The sequence below is a fragment of the Protobothrops mucrosquamatus genome, unplaced genomic scaffold (genome assembly GCF_001527695.2).
Source record: "Protobothrops mucrosquamatus isolate PMUCROS unplaced genomic scaffold, P.Mucros_1.0 scaffold2041, whole genome shotgun sequence".
Taxonomy (NCBI): Eukaryota; Metazoa; Chordata; class Lepidosauria; order Squamata; family Viperidae; genus Protobothrops; species Protobothrops mucrosquamatus.
Window position 1 is genome coordinate 54,108 of NW_015388148.1, and position 19,397 is coordinate 73,504.

General features: G+C 38.0%; 1 protein-coding gene across 2 annotated transcripts in view; it reads right to left on the minus strand.

Moving 5' to 3' along the window:
- Window positions 1-19,184, minus strand: part of RHOT1 (ras homolog family member T1) — a 50,518-nt gene extending 31,334 nt beyond the window's left edge. For both annotated transcript variants that reach the window (XM_015823905.1, XM_029285664.1), the window contains exons 1-8: window positions 19,081-19,184; window positions 10,826-10,884; window positions 9,666-9,747; window positions 8,043-8,086; window positions 5,916-5,969; window positions 4,167-4,219; window positions 2,464-2,572; window positions 1,480-1,581 (exon numbers count right to left, since the gene is read on the minus strand). In XM_015823905.1, coding sequence (XP_015679391.1) covers window positions 1,480-1,581; window positions 2,464-2,572; window positions 4,167-4,219; window positions 5,916-5,969; window positions 8,043-8,086; window positions 9,666-9,747; window positions 10,826-10,884; window positions 19,081-19,117 — 540 coding nt within the window. In that variant the 5' untranslated portion in view covers window positions 19,118-19,184. The remainder of the gene's footprint in view (window positions 1-1,479; window positions 1,582-2,463; window positions 2,573-4,166; window positions 4,220-5,915; window positions 5,970-8,042; window positions 8,087-9,665; window positions 9,748-10,825; window positions 10,885-19,080) is intronic.
- Window positions 19,185-19,397: the final 213 nt, after the last annotated feature.

A 19,397-nucleotide genomic window follows, 5' to 3' on the forward strand; every position in this document is an offset into this window, starting at 1 on the left:
ACTACAGACATCCTACCCTTCCTAAGATGATTTCAGAACAGGCAAATATCCAGTGAGCAGACACTGGGCCTCACTCTTCCAAATAGTCTGCCAATGTATTTAGGAGACACAAGCTGAAAAGTATCTACACTGACAGGAAAAAAGTGGGGTTGTAGCAACATCCATTACAATACCGTATCTGTAATCAATGTGGAATCCAGGTCACAATAGATTCTTCAAGTTTTTATCTACAATTTTTATAAAGTAAACATGTTGGAATATTGGATGTTTTTCACTTCCCCCTTCACAAGGAGCCTGTATGTCTTTGCCACTCAGAAAGGGAACACATATTGCTACTATGTGATCACGCTACCGTAGCAAATCTCTTTGCTAAGTAGACCCTAAAACAACTTCTAACTCATGCTCAAGCTTGTCATAATTTTTCTCTATTAGAGTAAAAGCTGTCAATCCTGTCACTTCATTATTCCCATTTTGTAGAACAGCAGGAAGTTAAGTAAGCTTTTACAAATAGGAGAGACAGAAATCTTTGTTGACATGCTAAATCAAGGGTCTTCAAACTTGGCCCTTTTATGACTTGTGGACTCAACTCCCAGAATTCCTCAGCCAGCTTGCCTGGCTGAGGAATTCTGGGAGTTGAAGTCCACAAGTCATAAAAGGGCCAAGTTTGAAGACCCCTGTGCTAAATCATGGTTCAATAAACCATTATGCTAAACCAGCACCAAATATATAATGGCTCAGTATGATGCACCAACTCAGCTACTGTGTCAATTGTTTGGATTTTTTCCTTATTTTAGGGAACCACCAGAATTCTGATAGTATTGCTAGATAAGAGAACTAGTCTCTAGATAAAAGAACCAAAGAGAACTAGTCAAGAGCTATCAGGAAATCTTCTATTTTATGTGATCTTTCAAAGTGACAGGGATGCCTGCTTAACATTAAACTCTATAACGTAAATTGATTCTTGTGCTTATACTTGATTTTCAGAACAAGCATAACTCATCAAGAGAATGACCTGTTATGCAATCCTTAGGAATGGTAAAGAAGAGAGGCTCAACGTCATAATGAAGGCTTGTAAAAAAAGTTTGTAATTTCCAATAACATTTTGGTCTGCATGGGAAAGGAGACTACCAGACAATAGAAGAAATTATTAAAAATAGGAAGATAGGTGACACATCAATTCTGAACCATCTGACTTGGAGAAAGACCAGAAGAATGGAAGGGTGAAGATATTTCTATCTTCTTAAAATGGTATATCTGTTTCCAACCACTATACCTCTCTACCTTAAATAACACTCAGGTTTCCACCTTGGATTTTTTTTTCTTCAAACACACTGCAGACAATAAAGCAGAAAATGGCAAAACACTGAGAACCAGATGCTGAAAGATCACTTCAGAATATTTTGAGTGTCACTCTTAGCTTTTTAAGACTGGGGAGTTAGTGACAGAGATGGATTTTATAGCAGAAAAGTATCAATATACCTCTTTTTCCTCTGGACAATAGAGGGGCCCTGTAGGGTGTAAAACTGCTTTCTGTGCATAATAAAACAATTCAGATATATTCTTCAAATTCTTTGCTGAGCACTAGAAAAAAAAATGAGAACAGTTTTGAAACCTTTACCTCAATATGGAAGAAAAAGGCTTAATATATAGCTATTGGATTGAAAGTCTATTCATCCAAGCACATTCTGCTTAAGGAATAGTATCATAATGGAAGACCTTTGTACAAATATCAAATTGTAATTTTTTTTATCTCATTTAGTGTTTAAAGTTTTAGTTCTGAAGCCTACTGTTATCTTGGCTTCATTATACCATATGTAGCACTTTTATTTTTATTTTTAGCTGCCTCAGTTTTATTTTTAGATGCAAATCCTTGAAATTAAGTAAAATGGAAAATGATTTCCGAACACCTGGGCAGTAAAAACAGTTACATTACTATTTCCTTTAATTATATTTTAAACTAATTTCCAAATAAATACTCTTCCCCAAAGCAGCTTACCTTTAAAAAAGAACTTTCAGGTTCATAAGTTAGAAAGACATTTTATAAAAAAGGAATGGTCGATAAAAATGGCATTTGTATTCAATTGGGAACAGATTTCTTTTTCTTGCTGTTGCTAATGATAAAAAAGCTAATGGTGACCCAATTCTTTATTTGTGCAGCTAATGACAGAAAACAGAATGTCCTTCTCCACAATTCAATAGTGGTAGGAAAAAACTACCAGCCAAAGCAGTGCTCATTCTGGGAAAAAGGAGCTCCCTGTATCTGCCCCTTTTCCTGATCAATAGCTGAAGCCAAGTTGTTCTCTTGGTATTTTCTAGGACAGAAGAGACACAATCTCCCAACAATCTCTATTCCTCCAGTTGGTATAGCAGCTGCTTCCCTCTGCTACTGCAATCCTAGATTTATTTAAAAGTAGAATTCTGATTTCTATTAAATAACTATGAATACCCACAAACATGGTATACCTCTACACAAGTTTCAATCTCCGTGTACTGGTTCATGATGGGAAGGATGGTTTCCATGCTACTGTACTCAACCAGGTCTGACTTGTTTCCAACCAATATAAGCGGAAGCCTGAAAAACAATTAAATGTTCTCACACTGAAAAATAAAACATATTAGATAGCTCATAAACGCACAATAAGAAAAACTAGTGTTTGCTGTTCAAATTGGTATTTAAATTCTAGCCCCAATATTATAGTAAGGGAAGATAATTTATAAAGTTATAGGAACATCTCTCAAATCAACCATGTGTGGTTTTATCCTTTTAATACTGTAAGCTGCCCAGAGTTACCCTGTGATAAAATGGATAGCCAATAAATAAATACATGTGTGAGACTGAAAATTCTGGTTTTCTTTGGCCATAAAACACAATAGTTTTAACTAACAAATCAGTTACATGGCTGATTTGAAGGCTATTTATGAGCTTTCACTACCACAGCAGGGGATATATTCCGATAAACATGGCTAGGACAACAATTATGTTAATTTAACTATGCACAGTAAATATGTTAATTAAAATATGAGGAGTGGTTTTCCCTTACATGAAAATCACACTTCAATACAGTAATAAATTCTGGATTCTCTGGAGGGCTAGGGAGTGTCCATGAATGTAAATACCTTATATAAAAGAATGCCACACAGCATTTCAGTTATGTTTCAAATGTAAGTTAAGCAATAGCAATAGCACTTATATACTGCATAATGATGATGATGATGATAGCGCCTTGGGTGCAATCCCAAAACAACTGGAGCACCACTTGGACACTATTGGCATTGACAAATTTGCCATCAGTCAATTGCAAAAGGTGGCCTTACTAGGAACAGCTTCCATCCTGAGACAGTATCTGTAATACCATCAATTCAAACATCCACATCTGCCTATCCCAGGTCCTTGGTAAGCACTCGATAGACAAAAATGTCAAATCCAGTCTGAACATCTGGTTGACTGCACGATGATCAATAATAATAATATAAAGTTGGAAGGGACCTTGGAGGTCATCTAGTCCAATCCCTGCTCAGGCAGGAAACCCCATACCATTTTAGACAAATGGCTGTCCAGTCTCTTCTTAAAAACTTCCAGTGTTGGAACATTCACAGCTTCTGGAGGCAGGTTGTTCCAGAAGTGCTTTACAGCCCTCTCTAAGCGGTTTACAGAGTCAGCATATTGCTCCCAACAATCTGGGCCTTATTTTACTGACCTGACCTCAGAAGGATGGAAGGCTGAGTCAACCTTGAGCCGATCAGAATCGAACTGCTGAACTGCTGGCAGCCAGCAGTTAGAGAATTAGCCTGCAATATGGCATTCTAACCACTGCACAATCACGGTTCTAATATTTTAAGATTACCAGTTAGATTAGAAACATTTGATATATTCACTGATGGTTGTGAGGAAAATTACAGAAGAATGCTAGGTATACTACTTTGAACTCCTGGATGAAAAGTTAGATATAAATCTAACACACAAATAAATACAATTATTTTTTAAACTTCAATTCCAGAAATCTAAGCAGTCCCCAACAGTGCAACAACAAGCAAGCTAATTAAAAGCTCAGGAAATATACCTTGAGCTTATAAATAATCTTCTTCTAAAATATAATTATAATTGGAGTCTCAATAATATTACTTAATATTTCACTATTTGAGCTTAAACAGATCTTAATGTGCACCTGCTGTCTTTGTCTGTTCTTTCATTGATGAGAGGGATCCACCGGCTTGTTACCTAAAGCAATAAATCAATATTCATTTTTAAAAGTTAGGCTGCACTATTCATTCCACTATATATTTCTATTTTGCTATTAGTTTTCTGAATGTTTAAAATGCATTTGAAGAAGTGTGAGAGGGCAAACAGTATGAACAAATAGGCAGTGCAAGGTAATCCTTATGGTAGTTACAAAAATTAAGTTTGCTTTCGTTCACTAATAATTGTGAAGTGATAAATCCCAGTGTCAAATGAAGGGGGTAAAAATAGAACAAAAACTCTATTCAGCATAACTGTATGCACAGAAAATACATAATCTGCTTCTGTATGTAGGAACTGCACATTTTCCTCATTGATATCCACTAAAACCGCAACCAATTTTCCCTCACCCCAAAATGATGCAACTTTCTAAATCAGGGGTCCCCAACCCCCGGTCCGTGGACCAGTACCGGGCCGCGGCATGCTAGCAACCGGTTCACACAAACAAGCAAAGCCCCATCCGCGAGATGCAGGCAGCACAGAAAACCATGCATCCTCCGGTCCGCGGAATAACCTCTCTCCACTGGAACCGGTCCCTGGTGCCCAAAAGGTTGGGGACCTCTGTTCTAAATAACTGGATCTTTTTCAGATTCTAATATAATTACCTCATGCAAATCCATTGAATTCAAACTACATTTTCATTCCATGCCTAAATATTAATGTATCAACACTAATAATATAGATAAGTTATTCTAAAAGAAACACCAGAGGATTACATTGGAGAAACTAAAAACACTGTGGTGCTCTCTAAGGTTAGCTGTTTGCTGCAGAAGTTTCATTACCCAACTAGGTAACATCATCAGTGCTAATGAGTGTGAGATTTGCTCCCTGTTTATATACATTAGCTTGCTCTGCCAGAATTGGTGGGAATGTGGTTTTCTCCTTAGTAGTTCCTTGATTGTTTTTTGCTTGTTCTCTGGTTTGCTTGGTGTTCAGCCAAATAAAAAAAATGCTAGGGAATTCAGACAATTGGCCATTAATAGACACATAGAAATTAGCCATATTTGCACATCATTTAAAAGAGACAACAAAAAGCTAAGGAAACCAAAAAAACCAGGACATATTACTCTCCAGCAGTCAATACCCAAATAAGCAAAGATTAATCAAGACACTCAGACAATTAAGCAGAAAACAATGCCTAATCAAGGAACTATTCCACTATCAACACTGGCAGGGCAAGTTACTGTGTGTAAATAGGGAGCAAACTTCACAGTGGCATTGATGTTAGCATTGATTATGTTACCTAACTGGTAATGAAACGTCTGGAAACAAGTAATCAAACTCAGAGAGAATCAAGGATTCCACAATTCAATCATAAGCTGCATTTATTCTTTTCTATTCGAACTAAAAAAATTGCATTCCGTGGCATTTAAACTTTGTTTGAATTCTTTTAAAGATCCCTAGTTTTCTCATCTGGAATATTCAATATGTTAAAATAAAAAAAAAGTAAAATATGCCCTTACAAGTGAAAGGGCCACACTCTGTCTATCAAGAAAACAATGCAATTCTTTTAGGACTAAATAAGAAAAGACTCATTTGGATTGATAGAAAATTAAGAAAAGACGAATTCATCATGTCTTTCCAAAAGACAGTCTGAACACCTGGAAACAAATGTATTCATGGTCAACAAGTATGCTATATTAATATCTGGACAAAATAAAAAACGCTTTCCTCATACCTTATCAATTGAATTCTTGTTGTTAACTGCGTATACTATGCAAATTACATTTGCCTGGGACAAAGAAGAAGCAAATGGTTTATAACTGTAAAGTTTTCCTAGCAAATATGTTAAAAGACATTATTTAAGGCCAATTGATAGTTTCTTCTGATATTCAATTAAACATAAGATATTAAAACTGTGAACCAGCAATTTACTTGTAGATTTTGTAGTGTGGGCATAAAGAATAAAAATACAAATACATACACACATCTATTTTTAAAAATTGTAAACTTGAATGTAGTTTGATGAATCATAAACTGGAAAAATCATAAATAGATTTGCAAGGATGTGGAATCATATTCTTCAAAGACAACTATACTCACAAACAAATTCACTGACTTTCCCACCAAAATTTATCAGTACAAGTTTCAGCATCTGAAAAAAGCAGCCTATTATTATAGCAGAAACTCTTTTGCTTCTGCAAAGGGCATTTCTTCCCCAACTTTTCCCTATCATATTCTCTCATTGTTTCATGGGATAAGTGTTCGGAAGTTAGGTTGGCAGATTTCAGTCCATAAGATGAACTCTGCTCATTATTCATCAGATTAAGACAAACATCCACTGGTTTATTTTTAAATCATCTTGTACACCCATTCTAGTCCAGGAAAGGCTGCCTGTGATCACTCACGCCTTAGTCATTTCCCAATTGGATTACTGCAATATATTCTACAGTGATATCCTTGAAAAATGCTCAGAAGCTTCAACTGGCAGCATATCCCATTCTAAGTGCCTTGGATACAGTTTGGACTATACCTGTGCTACCCTGCTATTGAGGGTGTTACACTGAGTCCCAGAATGATTCTGGATATAATTCAACGTGGTTATTGCATTCAGAGCCTTGCATGGCACAGGATTAAATGACTTGTGGAACTGCCCCTCCCCAAAGGTTTCAATTTTCCCACCCGATCTGATAAAGTGGGTGTGCTTCAGGTCTCACCTATTAAACGTCATCTGATGAGACCTAGGAGATTCATAGTGCCGGTCACATGTAATAAGTTCCTCAAGATCAGGAATGTCCCAACATTCCAAGAGTTCTGGAAGATCATGAGGACCTGGTTCTTCCCTCAGTTGCTGGGATGTCAGCTGAGCCCATCGTAGACCTATAGCTGCACTGTGAGTTTGTTCTAGCGCCTGCCTATGGTATTGTGGTTATTTTTAACTTAGTTTGTATCTGTATTTTGAGGTTTTGTTGTATATTTTTGTAAATTGATGTTAGAAACCCAGGGTTAGGTATTTAAAATCAGTGGCCACGTAAAATGTCTAAATAAATTCATAGAAAATATTTTGCTTATTTTTTTCTCCCCCATCATTCTGGTGTGCAGGACTTTGCACACCTGGACCTGTTCTTGACAACCACACAGCTGCAAGGATATACTTTACTAAACATCCACTCCAGCTAAGACATTTCAACTGACAGTCTAATGGGAAGAACAGAGAGTGAGGATGCTTTATAGCCTGAGGATAAATTCATCATTGTACAGCTTTCCTCATTCCTACATCAGTAATCAGATAAATTATGTCTTTAAAATGATGATTCGCCAGGTGCCAAAATCCTGGCTCACTTAAAGCAACTAAATCACTTTGAAGATACAACGTAAATGTACTAAGCATGCAAAAAAGAAAAAAAACACCTGAGTACACTGGGCTCCCAGCAAAGCATTGGCAGCTTACAGAGTAGCCTTGGGCAAAAACAGAATCAGAGCTTATATATCTTTGACCTAATATATTTCAAAGACAAAACAAAGGGAAAAAGCAGACCCAGTGTAAATTACAGCATGATACTGGAATGCTTTTGAAAATCCCATCTGGATGGCCTTCTCATTACTTATCCTTTCTTACTACAGTAGGTAGCATGTCAGCTATACTAAAGTTGATATAAGATAAATAGAANATAGGGATGGGCATCAGTTGGTTTGGTATTGAATGCAGCTCACATGTATAAGAAGGGGGGGGAGGTATTTTTACCACCACAATAATTTCATAATAATCAGAATGATTCTGGCTTTTCTTGTGGAAAGAAATTCACTTAGGCACCAAGATAGGTAAAACACAAACATTTCAGAACAGAAGACACATTCCACTCACTTGAGATATTTCATGATGGAGCTGTTCATCGCTTTGCTGAGATTCTGCATGGAACAGAATGTAACAATTACTATTGATCAAAATGATCGAAGAAAGGCCAGTAAGCATGAAGTATGACCTGGTCACTAAATGGGGGTTAAACTGTTTGATAAATTGGGGTGAAGTCTGGATTAAAATGTTGTGTGCTAAATGTAAAATCTGTTAAATCACGCTCTGTAAGGTTTTATAACAAAGTGTCACAACAAAGACTTATGAGAATGAGGATAACGAAAGAACTTCCATCCAGTTATTTTCTTGACTCTAATCTTAAAAATAATTTGAGAAAGAGGAACTTTCCAGGTTTACTACATGTTACAATTGAATTCAATAGAAAAAAAATACACTTTCTAAGAAAGTGATTCTTGATAAAGTAGTGCTTCTTCCATTGACTTTGCTTGTCGAAAGCCAGCTGGGAAGGTTACATATGGTGATCACATGACCCCAGGACAATGCAACTGTCATAAAAACATGCTAGTTGCCAAGTACCCGAATTTTGATCACATGACCGTGGGAATGCTGCAAAAACTGTAAGTATGAAAACCAGTTATAAGTCACTTTTTTCAGAGCCATTGTAACTTCAAATGATCACTAAACAAACGGTTGTTAAACAAGGACTGAATTTTCAGTTCAATATCTCAGTTTTCAGGAAAAATCCTGAATTGTGCTGGCACATTGCATGGCAATGCACATATGTATGGTTAAGGAAGCAAGCTAGGATTTGTCTTCATGCTGAGTGGTACCCTAAATGGATATATGGCTATTAATTTGGATGTTCCTCCAGACTAAAAAGCAGAGAATGTTTATCACTATTCAACAAAATGTAGTTATTCTTCCCCAGGATGAAGCACCACTTTCAATAATAAAGATGCAGATTATTATAATAGGCAATTCTAGGTTTGTTTTACATTGGGTAGAACCTAAATTACTTACACTAGAACCCTAAATATCTAGTGCTTTATAGTTACAAACAAATGGCACCTGGCCGTTTTATACAAACAGACTGGCACCTGGCCATTTTACAGTTATTTCATAATTTAGCTGCCATGCATCTTATCCATTATCTTCCTATCTAAAAAAGAAATCCCCATTTCATCTGTTTCACGACATCTAGCAAGCTGGCTCTGTTGGGAAAATGTCAGAGGAAATGGACAGGAAGACCTGGAGGAACGTTGTCCATGGGGTCGCGATGAGTCGGACACGACTTCGCAATTAACAACAACAAAAAGCAGGGGTAGGCAACCTTGGCTCTTTTATGACTCGTGGACTTCAACTCCCAGAATTTCTGAGTCAGCATAGCCAAGGTTGCCTACCCCTATTACTGTTGCATTTGTGAGACTAAGAAAGGAGCAAAGAGACTGATTTCCTAAAATCTTGGTTATTAGAGGCATAAACTGTAAAGACAGAGAAACACTATTAGTTGGGTGGAAGAGAGGATTTTTGATACATTAATCTTTGAGCTCTATATGCCCGTATTCTTCCTTTCTACAGCTGATGAATTGTTCTTTGATACCTCCATTCCCAGAGCAGCCAAACCATAATATATATATATATATCTTTTTTAATTTATAAAAACAGAGGCATTACCTGAATAATCCACTATATGGGTTGGCACTCTTTCTGGGGTAACATCAGCCGGGATAGTGATTTCTTCAGCTCGTGGAGGAACCTCGGTGTATGAAAAGCAGTAATGTTAGTTAAATATTCAATTCTTACATAAACTGCAAAGCTTGTAACCTGTAATAGCAGAAACTGAGCAATTACCTATGATACCCCCTTAAGCAGGAAACTAGAAACCAAGTAAAACAAGTTTTTACCATTTGCCACCTTATTTGATTTCACCAGTTTCCGTTAAAGAAATTCAACATTGTGCATTTCTTACCATAAAAGATCGTTTTTTCCCAAGTCATTTCATGCTTGTTACATAAATTGCTATTTCTAACAATTCCAAGTACTTCTCCTACACAACTTTCTAATCAACGAATCCCATCATTTTTTTTTTCACAGAACATGATGATTAACAATGGAACTCTTAGAGCTCTCCATTCCATTCTCAGACATTCAATGATTTTTACCAAGTCATTCATCACAGAAGTCAGTCTCATATATTGGCATATTTTAGCCTAATGGGAATTATGGCAATAAAATCTTGCGTGCTAATGACAGAAAATATGTTGTTATACTGTGAGAAACTTTGTCATTCATAATATCGATTATGAACAGAAATGGCAGCAATATATTCTAGCGATTAAAGTGTTGAATAACTTGTACATGTTAAACTTGCATGTTTCTTTATGTAATTTCACAAATTTTTAAAAGCTTATAAAGAAATCACTCTTTTATGTATCTAGAAAAAAAGAACATAAAATATAAACTTTTAGAAGCAATTACTTATCTAAGACTCTAAGCGTATGCTTTTGGAGTTCTTGTATTTCTATTAAGGGCTTCAAAAATATAGTGAAACATGAATAGATTAACCGGGGGAGGAGTATCTGCTTCTAATGAACATCTGGTATATTGACAAGTATGCACTTATTGTGATTTTATATAATTTTCCCAATGTGTGTAAAGATATCCTTTACAAACGATGGCAATGATGTATTGTAATTTGCATCAAACATCATTAGCAAATGTAACTCACAGCAGAACGCTGTCTACTATATGTGTAATCTGTTACGTCAAAGTCCAGCAAATTGAAATTTAATTGCACAAGGATTTTTTTAAAATCAAGTGTCATGAAACCTTACCTCTTCAGGGAATTCTTCACTGACAAGAGACATGATAAGTGATGTCTTCCCAACTCTGGCTGTGAAATTGAGAAGATGAACATTCCTGAAGGATTTTCATAGGTAATTCTTGGCTGGGGTAGGGGTGGGTGAGGGGTGGTGTCAGAAAGAGTACCAGCAATATTACTGCTAACCAGCAATAAAACTGTAGATAAACCCTTATCAAAAAAAAAAGGCATGGTTCTTTGAAATGACAACTACAAAAGTAAGGCAAGTACAAATAGGTGATTTCTACAAAACTTTCTCACTTTTTTTTAAAAAAATCTTAATATAGGTCACGTAATAGGAAAAATACATCCTTGCACGAATATACAGCAGTGGTTCCCCAAACCTTTTGGCACCAGGGATCGGTTCTGTGGAAAACAATTTTTCCACAGACCGGAGGGGGAAATGGTTTCGCATGCTACCTAGATCCCACACGTGCGTAGATGAGGCTTCACTTGCTTGTGCAGCCCGGTTTCTAACGGGCCATGGACTGGTACCAGTCCGTGGACCAGAGGTTGGGGAACCCCGATATACAGCAACTCTTTCCAAACAAGATTAGAACTACAACATCCTCATAATAAAGAATTCTGGGACTCAATTTAATAACCGAGACTTCAGTGAATTACTGCACTGATCAATGCTTTTGAAGACTACCGGATTACTATATGCAAGGATAGCAATTGATTGTGACTTTCTTTGTACAACACACTTAACTAAGTCAGTTGTGGATTGGTTGGAATATCTGGGGAACATCACAACCAGATCAACTGATCTAGTGGTCAACTAAATTCCAGGTGGTCAAACATAGCCCAAATCATACCTAGTATTGCACTGAAATTAATTACACCTAATCAGTTGTGATATAAGCACACATAAATGAGTAATATTAGTATTAGCTTCCTGTCGTAGCCCAACAATGCTTGCTGCTGGCAGCACCATCAGGAAAGGGCTACTAATCAATGGAAGCCTCATTGGTCCCCTTCTGTTTCAAAGGCTCGTGGAATTGATGGAAAAGGGGTCCAGGTCTCATGTAATTCCAAAAACTTTTGGCACAGTTTTTGTGATTGTGCGCCACTTTCATTTTTAAGGAAATCTGATTAGGTTAGTGGCTGGATAGGTTATGTGTGTTGTGGAAACAGGGCTCAGATTTATAGCATAAATGAATGAATAAAAAGCAAATTGTATTTACTATAAATCAGTTTGAGAACAGATTAAGAACAGTCAGAAGAAACACCCCAAATAATGGTCCAGAATTGTTACTACAGGTAGTCCCTGATTTACAACCATTCAAACAACCGTTTGAAGTTACAAGGGCACTGAAAAAAGTGACTTATGACCATTTTTTCACACGACCATTGTAGCATCCCCATGGTCAGGTGATCAAAATTAAGATGCTTGGCAACTGGTTCATATTTATGCCGGTCTCAGTGTCCTGGGGTCATGTGATCCCCTTTTACGACCTTCTGACAAGCAAAATCCATGGGGAAGCTAGATTCACTTAACAACTGTGTTACTAAGTTAACAACTGCAGTGTTTCACTTAACAACTGTGTCAAGGGAAGTTGAGAAATGGGGCACAACTCACTTAACAAATATCTCACTTAGCAACAGATATTTTGGGCTCAATTGTGGTTGTAAATCAAAGGCTACCTATATTTAATTGTGAAACATGGTCATCTGAAGTAAACACTGTCATTTCAATGGAACAGAATGACATATATATTCTACGCCAATTAAGTAAGAAAAAGTAGGAGAAAGCTAAGTTACTTTTCCTCTGAGCCAAGAAAACTTTTGATGATGATGCCTTGGAAGATTTTTTTAAAAAAGCCTTTTTAAATCTTTGTCTGACAAGAAGAACTGAATGAGCATAATGACTTCATGCAAAATGACTGCTGGCTAAATAGAATATTCAAATACCTCTGGGCATCGCCTAAAGTTAGGCCTTGTTGAATCTTGCTATAGAAATAAAAGTGCTATTAATACTCTTAAAACTGGTACAGCACTGAATCTTCTTGTGGATGGGCATATAGTTCCCTAGGAGATACGGACATCTTATTTCAGGTTTGATTCATATATAACTGGCATAAAAATTTAACAAATAACAGTAATATCTGAGCTTGTCAATGCAAACTTACTTTTTTACTATCTGAAATCATAACAAAAAAAGGAGCATATTTTTTTGCCTGTGAAGACTGGATGAGAATAATTTTCCTTTCTTTTTTAAAATTTCCTTTATTTTCTTCTCATATATAAGTCTGGACAAAATCAACCAATAAAAACCCAGCAAATACTCATCTCTATTTTAATTTTTAGCTTAGTATTGACTTTGTATGGCTTAAGACAAAAACATTCTGGGAACTGCTTTGTGGTAAAGCAGAATTTTAGTTCCTTTTTACTCCACATAAAGGCAAATCTTTATGTGCTGTGCTGTACTGTATATATAAGCCCGTATGTGAAAACATTCCCAAATTTGAGGCAACTGCAGGAAGAGAGTATTCAATCTTTCATTAGTATTTGTTCCACTATCAGCAGACACATCACTCTTTTAAATTTTGCTTTAAATTTACCCAATAAACTACCTGTAACCAACAAACATAAATGGGTACAACCTTGCTATATTGTAAAAATTATAGATGTATAAACTTCTGTTGAGCATTTTCACCGAATAAAAATTATAAAATTGCTTTAGAAATGTAAATTTAGATTCACATTCACATATATATCGGTAGACATGGGTGCAACTACCACCACATATCAATCCAAAGGACTTTGATATCACCAAACAGTATTTTTCTATAGTAGCAATGCCCTTGTTCAGATTCAAGTCAAGTACTGTGATACAGAAAGATAAAATTACTCAGAGTGTGATTTAGCTTTCCAAATTTCAAATTTAATAAAAGTTATTAAAATTGTCCAAACACTCTGTTATGCAAAAGTTTACATTGAGACATTTTAGCTTTCTAAAATGTTAAAGTGGCTGTAATGTTGCTGAAATTGAAGCATAGGCATTTCCAGAGAGTAGCCCATGTCCTAATTCTGTTTTCAGAAAAACATGAGTTGCCCGGCACAAGTAAACTTCAAATACACCAAATGCGTCATAGCACACAACTAAAAATATAGTTTAACAATTGGTATATTTCTGGTATCCTTTCATGCCAGAATCTTAAATCGTTGACAATTACAGGTAGCCCTCAACTTACGACCACAATTATGCCCCAAATTTCTGTGGTTAAGTGAGACATTTGTTAAGTAGGTTTTGCCCCATTTTACGACCTTTCTGGCCGCACTTGTTAAGTGAATCACTGCAGTTGATAAGTTAGTAACAACAGTTGTTAAGTGAATTTGGCTTCCCCATTGATTTTGCTTATCAAAAGGTTGCAAAGGGTGATCACATGACCTTGGGACACTGCAACCGTCATGAGTCAGTCTGGATTTTGATTATGTGACCATGGGGATGCTGCAACAGTCATAAGTGTGAAATGGTCATCAGTCACTTTTTTCAGTGTCGTCGTAACTTTGAATGGTCACTAAATGAACTGTTGTAAGTCGAGGTCTACCTGTACATTAGCAGACTACCTTCTGTATCTCTCTGTGTGTGATCCTTCACTGCTATGTTTCAATTTTATACTGAATTTATGGAATATGGCAGAGAATGCACATAGGAACATTTAAATTAATGATGTACAAAGTATTTCAAATAAAAAAGATCCTCTAGACCAGTGTTTCTCAACCTTGGCAACTTTACGATGTGTGGACTTCAACTCCCAGAATTCTCCAGCTAGCATTGCTAGCTGGAGAATTCTGGGAGTTGAAGTCCACACATCGTAAAGTTGCCAAGGTTGAGAAACACTGGTCTAGACATTCCAATACAGTTCTGATCATTCTGGAAATGTTCCAAAACAATTTCAGCTCAAAATACTTCCAGAATTGTCAATCTCCTAAATAAAAAAAAACTGTAGATGTGATCTTGATATGGTAGGGCTTGGGAAGAGAGGAAATATATACTACATATTATGGGAATTATATAAAAAAAATACAAATGTATACCTGTCCATTGCAGTGAAGCAAACCCCAGTTTTTTTAAAATCAAACTATGCTATGAAAAGTATGAAACCAATTTGGCTCTTAAGAGCACACATCTCTATATCAATGTCAGCATGCAAGGTTTTTTGAAATATTATTTTCAGATTATACTGTAAAAAATAAATAATATATTCAAAAGATAAGGATGTATGACACTACTCCTGTCAAATAATGTTTTGGAGTTTTTTTTTCCTGGCAAGCAACATTCCCCTAAATAAGAATTCAATTTTCTAAATTTAGGCTCCTAATTTCAACAGTCACTAGATAAATCAAAGCACAGCTAAAGGACAGCTTGAAGATTTTGGTCTCAGACCAATCTTCTGAGCAACAGCAGTCTCGTCACATGCAGGAACATGAACCATTTCTGACAGTATTGTTCACAGCAGCTAAAACTCCGAGAGAGTCAGTTTGGTGTTGTGATTAAGGCGCTGGGACAGAACCCAGGAGAACATGAATTCTAGTCCCAACTTAGATAGAAAATCAGCTGGGTGATCTTGGGCCATTCATTCAGCCTTAGGAAGAAGGCAATAGCAAACCACTTCTGCAAACTTGCCAAGAAAACTGCAGGAATCTGTCCAGGAGTCAACACTGACTCTGAGGCAAATACATGCAAATACAAACACATCGACAGAGTCCTTGAGAATTAGACTTACAGACCTACATTTCAATGGTTTTAAATTCAACTTCCTCATGCTTAATCAGATAACACTGTAGTCTATTGTCTTTGTACTAATCAACATAGTTGTAAGAGAAGATATGCATTTTGCTTTGATTTGTGGACAACACTCTTTGTCTCAAATTGTACTTTATTGTGAGCCTGCTTCCCAGCTTTTCTGATTTTAAAAGTTGTTTGCAATCTGCATAAAATGAATAGTGAAGCAGTTCAAAATGCCACCCTATCTATGCAAATCTGAGTGCTTGCTTTTAGGAAACATTTTTCAAGGTCACACAAGCAACAAAGCAAGTCAGGAGACAGGATAGATAATAATCTCTTTAAACAAATCATTCTTTATTGAAATCTTCCAAGAAGATAAAATCCACTTTTCATGGCTGAATTCTCAAAGATTATTTTTTACACCACTGACCTGGAAATTCAACCTAAACAGAAATGAACTAATAAGCTAACTTTGTGTACATTCTCAGTGCAAGACTATGTCATCCTGCATACTCAAATAAATGACCTAATGCCCTCTGGATATTTTGGACTTTACCTCCCATCAGTCTCCCTACAGTGGCTAGCAGCAAGAAATATTATTGTAGGAGATCGAAACCTCTGGAATGCATCAGGGTGCTATCTTGAAAAGAAAAAATTGGTTGGAAAATAGGAACTCCTTCCGATTTATAAATATTTACCAGTATCTGGAAGGTACATATGCAACAGTCTTCTAAGTAATTTAAAAGAAAAAATGATGGGGTCAATGAAGAAAACAAACAAAATTATTATTCTCAAATCCCACCCAAAAATCTCATCAAGGCATTATTAGAGCTTTAAGGAAAACTCCAAATTCTCAATTCTTGAACTATTCTAAATATAGCAAATCATTCAAAAGTATTTTAATTCATTAGTCCCTCAATCAAATTTCAACAATAATTCATAATTGCTAGATTCACAGACATCAGACTCATTAACATTCAGAGCAATCTTGGTAACTTTGCACAGTATTAACAGCCAGGCCTCTATTTTCTGACACTATTCACTGTTCACACATCATTCTCAATTAACATACAACCCAAAAAGGCACTTTCAATGATACACTAATCAGAAAATAAATCTTCCCCAACTTCTGCTACGCAGATTAGGTTGCTGCTGCATTCACAAAGATTTCAACCTATAAGTAGCATGCCACATATTTAAATTACAGACCTATTAGTCTGTATTCCATATACAGTATAGTTCCCCAACCTTTCAGGGTTGGTGGCCTGGAGCGGGGGTGGGGGGGGGAAGGGGGGAAAGAAGGGATGGTTTTGTGGTGGGGGGAACACAAGCGCGTGCATGTGCACAATTTCTCGCGCAAGTGGGGCCGCAAACGGCCACAGCAATGCTCACATGAATGGGGCTGTGTGCGTGCACGCACACACACACATACACGGGCCAGCCACTCATGCAGCCCAGTGGCCAAAAAGCCATGGCCCACAGGTTGGGGACCCCTGGTATAGAACACTTAATAACATGCATGCCAGAACATAGATTATCAAAGACATGGAATAGTTAAGTAAATAGCTAGATCTGGGTTAATTGTAGCCATGTAAGTGCCAGATATTTTGGCCTATAACTTACATAAGCCCCTAACAGAATAACCAATAGTTAGAGATTGAAGAATTTACAATAACAGAATAACAGAGTTGGAAGGGACCTTGGAGGTCTTCTAGTCCAACCCTCTGCTCAGGCAGGAAACCCTATTCCAGTGATGGCAAACCTTTTAGAGACCGAGTGCCCAAAACCCACTGATGCATTGTCGGGTGCCGGGTGGGTGTGGCCCATTGACTGGGTGTGGCCCATTGGGTGGGCATGCCTGCGGTGGTAACGGCAGACTGGGTGGGACTAAAAAGTTCAATCAATCAATTCCAACTTTGCAAGATCTTTTTTTTCCCGCGAGAAGTTGATTGATTGATTGAACCTTTTTTTTTTTTTTGCACATGGCGGCGGAGGCCTAAAGCGAAAAGGTTTTATAAAACCCAGCTGAAGGCCTAGGACTGGGGCAACGGCGCGCGTGCCCACAGAGGGGGCTCTGAGTGCCGCCTCTGGCACCCGTGCCATAGGTTCGCCACCACTGCCCTATTCCATTTCAGACAAATGGTTGTCCAGTCTCTTCTTTTGATTTATAAGTCAAAAGCGCTGGAATCGAATATATTTCTGAGATGCCCTGTCAGTTTGTATTACTTATGTGGGAGCATTCTTTCTGCAAATATATATTTTATCTCAGTAGAAAACAGAACTCTGTGTATAACCATTTTGCTGTAAAATACATTATTAGGATATCTGCTGAGGGAGCATACAGTAGGTAATCTTGTCCAAAACTCTATTTTGAAATCCATATTTAGAGCCAAGATGAATCAAAAAGCCTTAGGCCCAGATCCCCAGTAAGGTTATTTTTAAACAATCAACAAAATACTAGAAAGAGCATATATCCTATAGTGAGCAGCTGATTTTGGGGGAGGGAGGGGAGCAGAGGAAACTTGGTGACTCTTATTTTGAGGGAGGACAGCTGGTGCCCTTGTGTCAGCAACTTGCTCCTGTATAAAAACAACAACTTTGATCCAAAACATAAAAGCAGAAGATGAGCTAGCACTGACAAAAAAAATGGGAAGAAAAGAAAAGCACCTTTTTCCAGGTGAAAAGGTTAAATTAACCTGCACATTTCTATCCCCATCTGTCCTCCAAGGAATACCAAGATCCAAAAATGAAAATAAATCTAATCCCATAAGAAATAGTTTTCCGGGTGCCCATCAAAATAGGGTTTGGATGACATTATCTAATGCACGCTCCCTCCGCAGGTGTCCTGATAATTGTATTTTAGAGCAAACTTCCTGACTATACACAGAGTTCCGTTTTCCATTGAGATAAAAATATATTTGCAGAATGTATTTTTATCCCTTCGCTTTCGCTCTGCCTCTTCGTCTGCCCTTTTTACACCCCCTTGCCCGATTTCTGCATCTCCTAAAACCGGTTCCCCTCTTCTTCAGCCTGTCTCCCCCCCCTCCCCAAGATCCTATAAAATCCCATTACTGCATCCTTAATCCTCTGTTTTCTTCTTGCTTTCCAATGCCCTGCCCACTGCCCTTTCCCTCTCCTACTTTCGCTTAAACCCCCACCCACCCACCTGGTTCTTTCCCCCAACACTTTCTCCTTTCCCCCAACACTTTCTCCTTCTCCCCAGCCACCTTTCCGCCAGTCAACCCGACCCCTTTCATTCCAGCAAAGGAAGACAAAACAAGACACACGTGTAATCTTACCTGCGCAACATCACTCTTCCCGTCCTCCCTGAAGCTCAGCCTGCCAAACCTCTGCCCCACACCTGGTTCATTCAGCGGGGCGAGCCGGCTTCCCTTCTCTCCGGCCCAGTCCCCGCTTCTCTGCCTTCCCCCTCTTCCGTGCTGACCTTCCCAGCCGCTCCCTCCCTCCTTTCCTTCCTTCCTTCCCTCACTCACGTTCTCCCACCAGCAGGATCCTCACGTCCTTCTTCATCGTGCTGTTCCTCCGCCTTCTGGGCCCGGCGATCCGGCACCGGCTCACATCAGGGCTTCGCTAAGGCGGAGGGGGGGCGGGGGGGGGAGAGAGCTACGGCCTACTACGCTTCGACCCGCTCGTGCCGTCCCGCCTCCAACAGCCGGCGCGAGCTCGCTCTCGCGGCCACCCCGCCCTCCCCAAAGCGCCTGTTCGCAACCTTTCCCTCCACCGACCATAGACCGGAGGCTAGAAGGACTGACGGCTTTGAACTTCCGGAGCTAAGTTCGCAGCTCTTCAA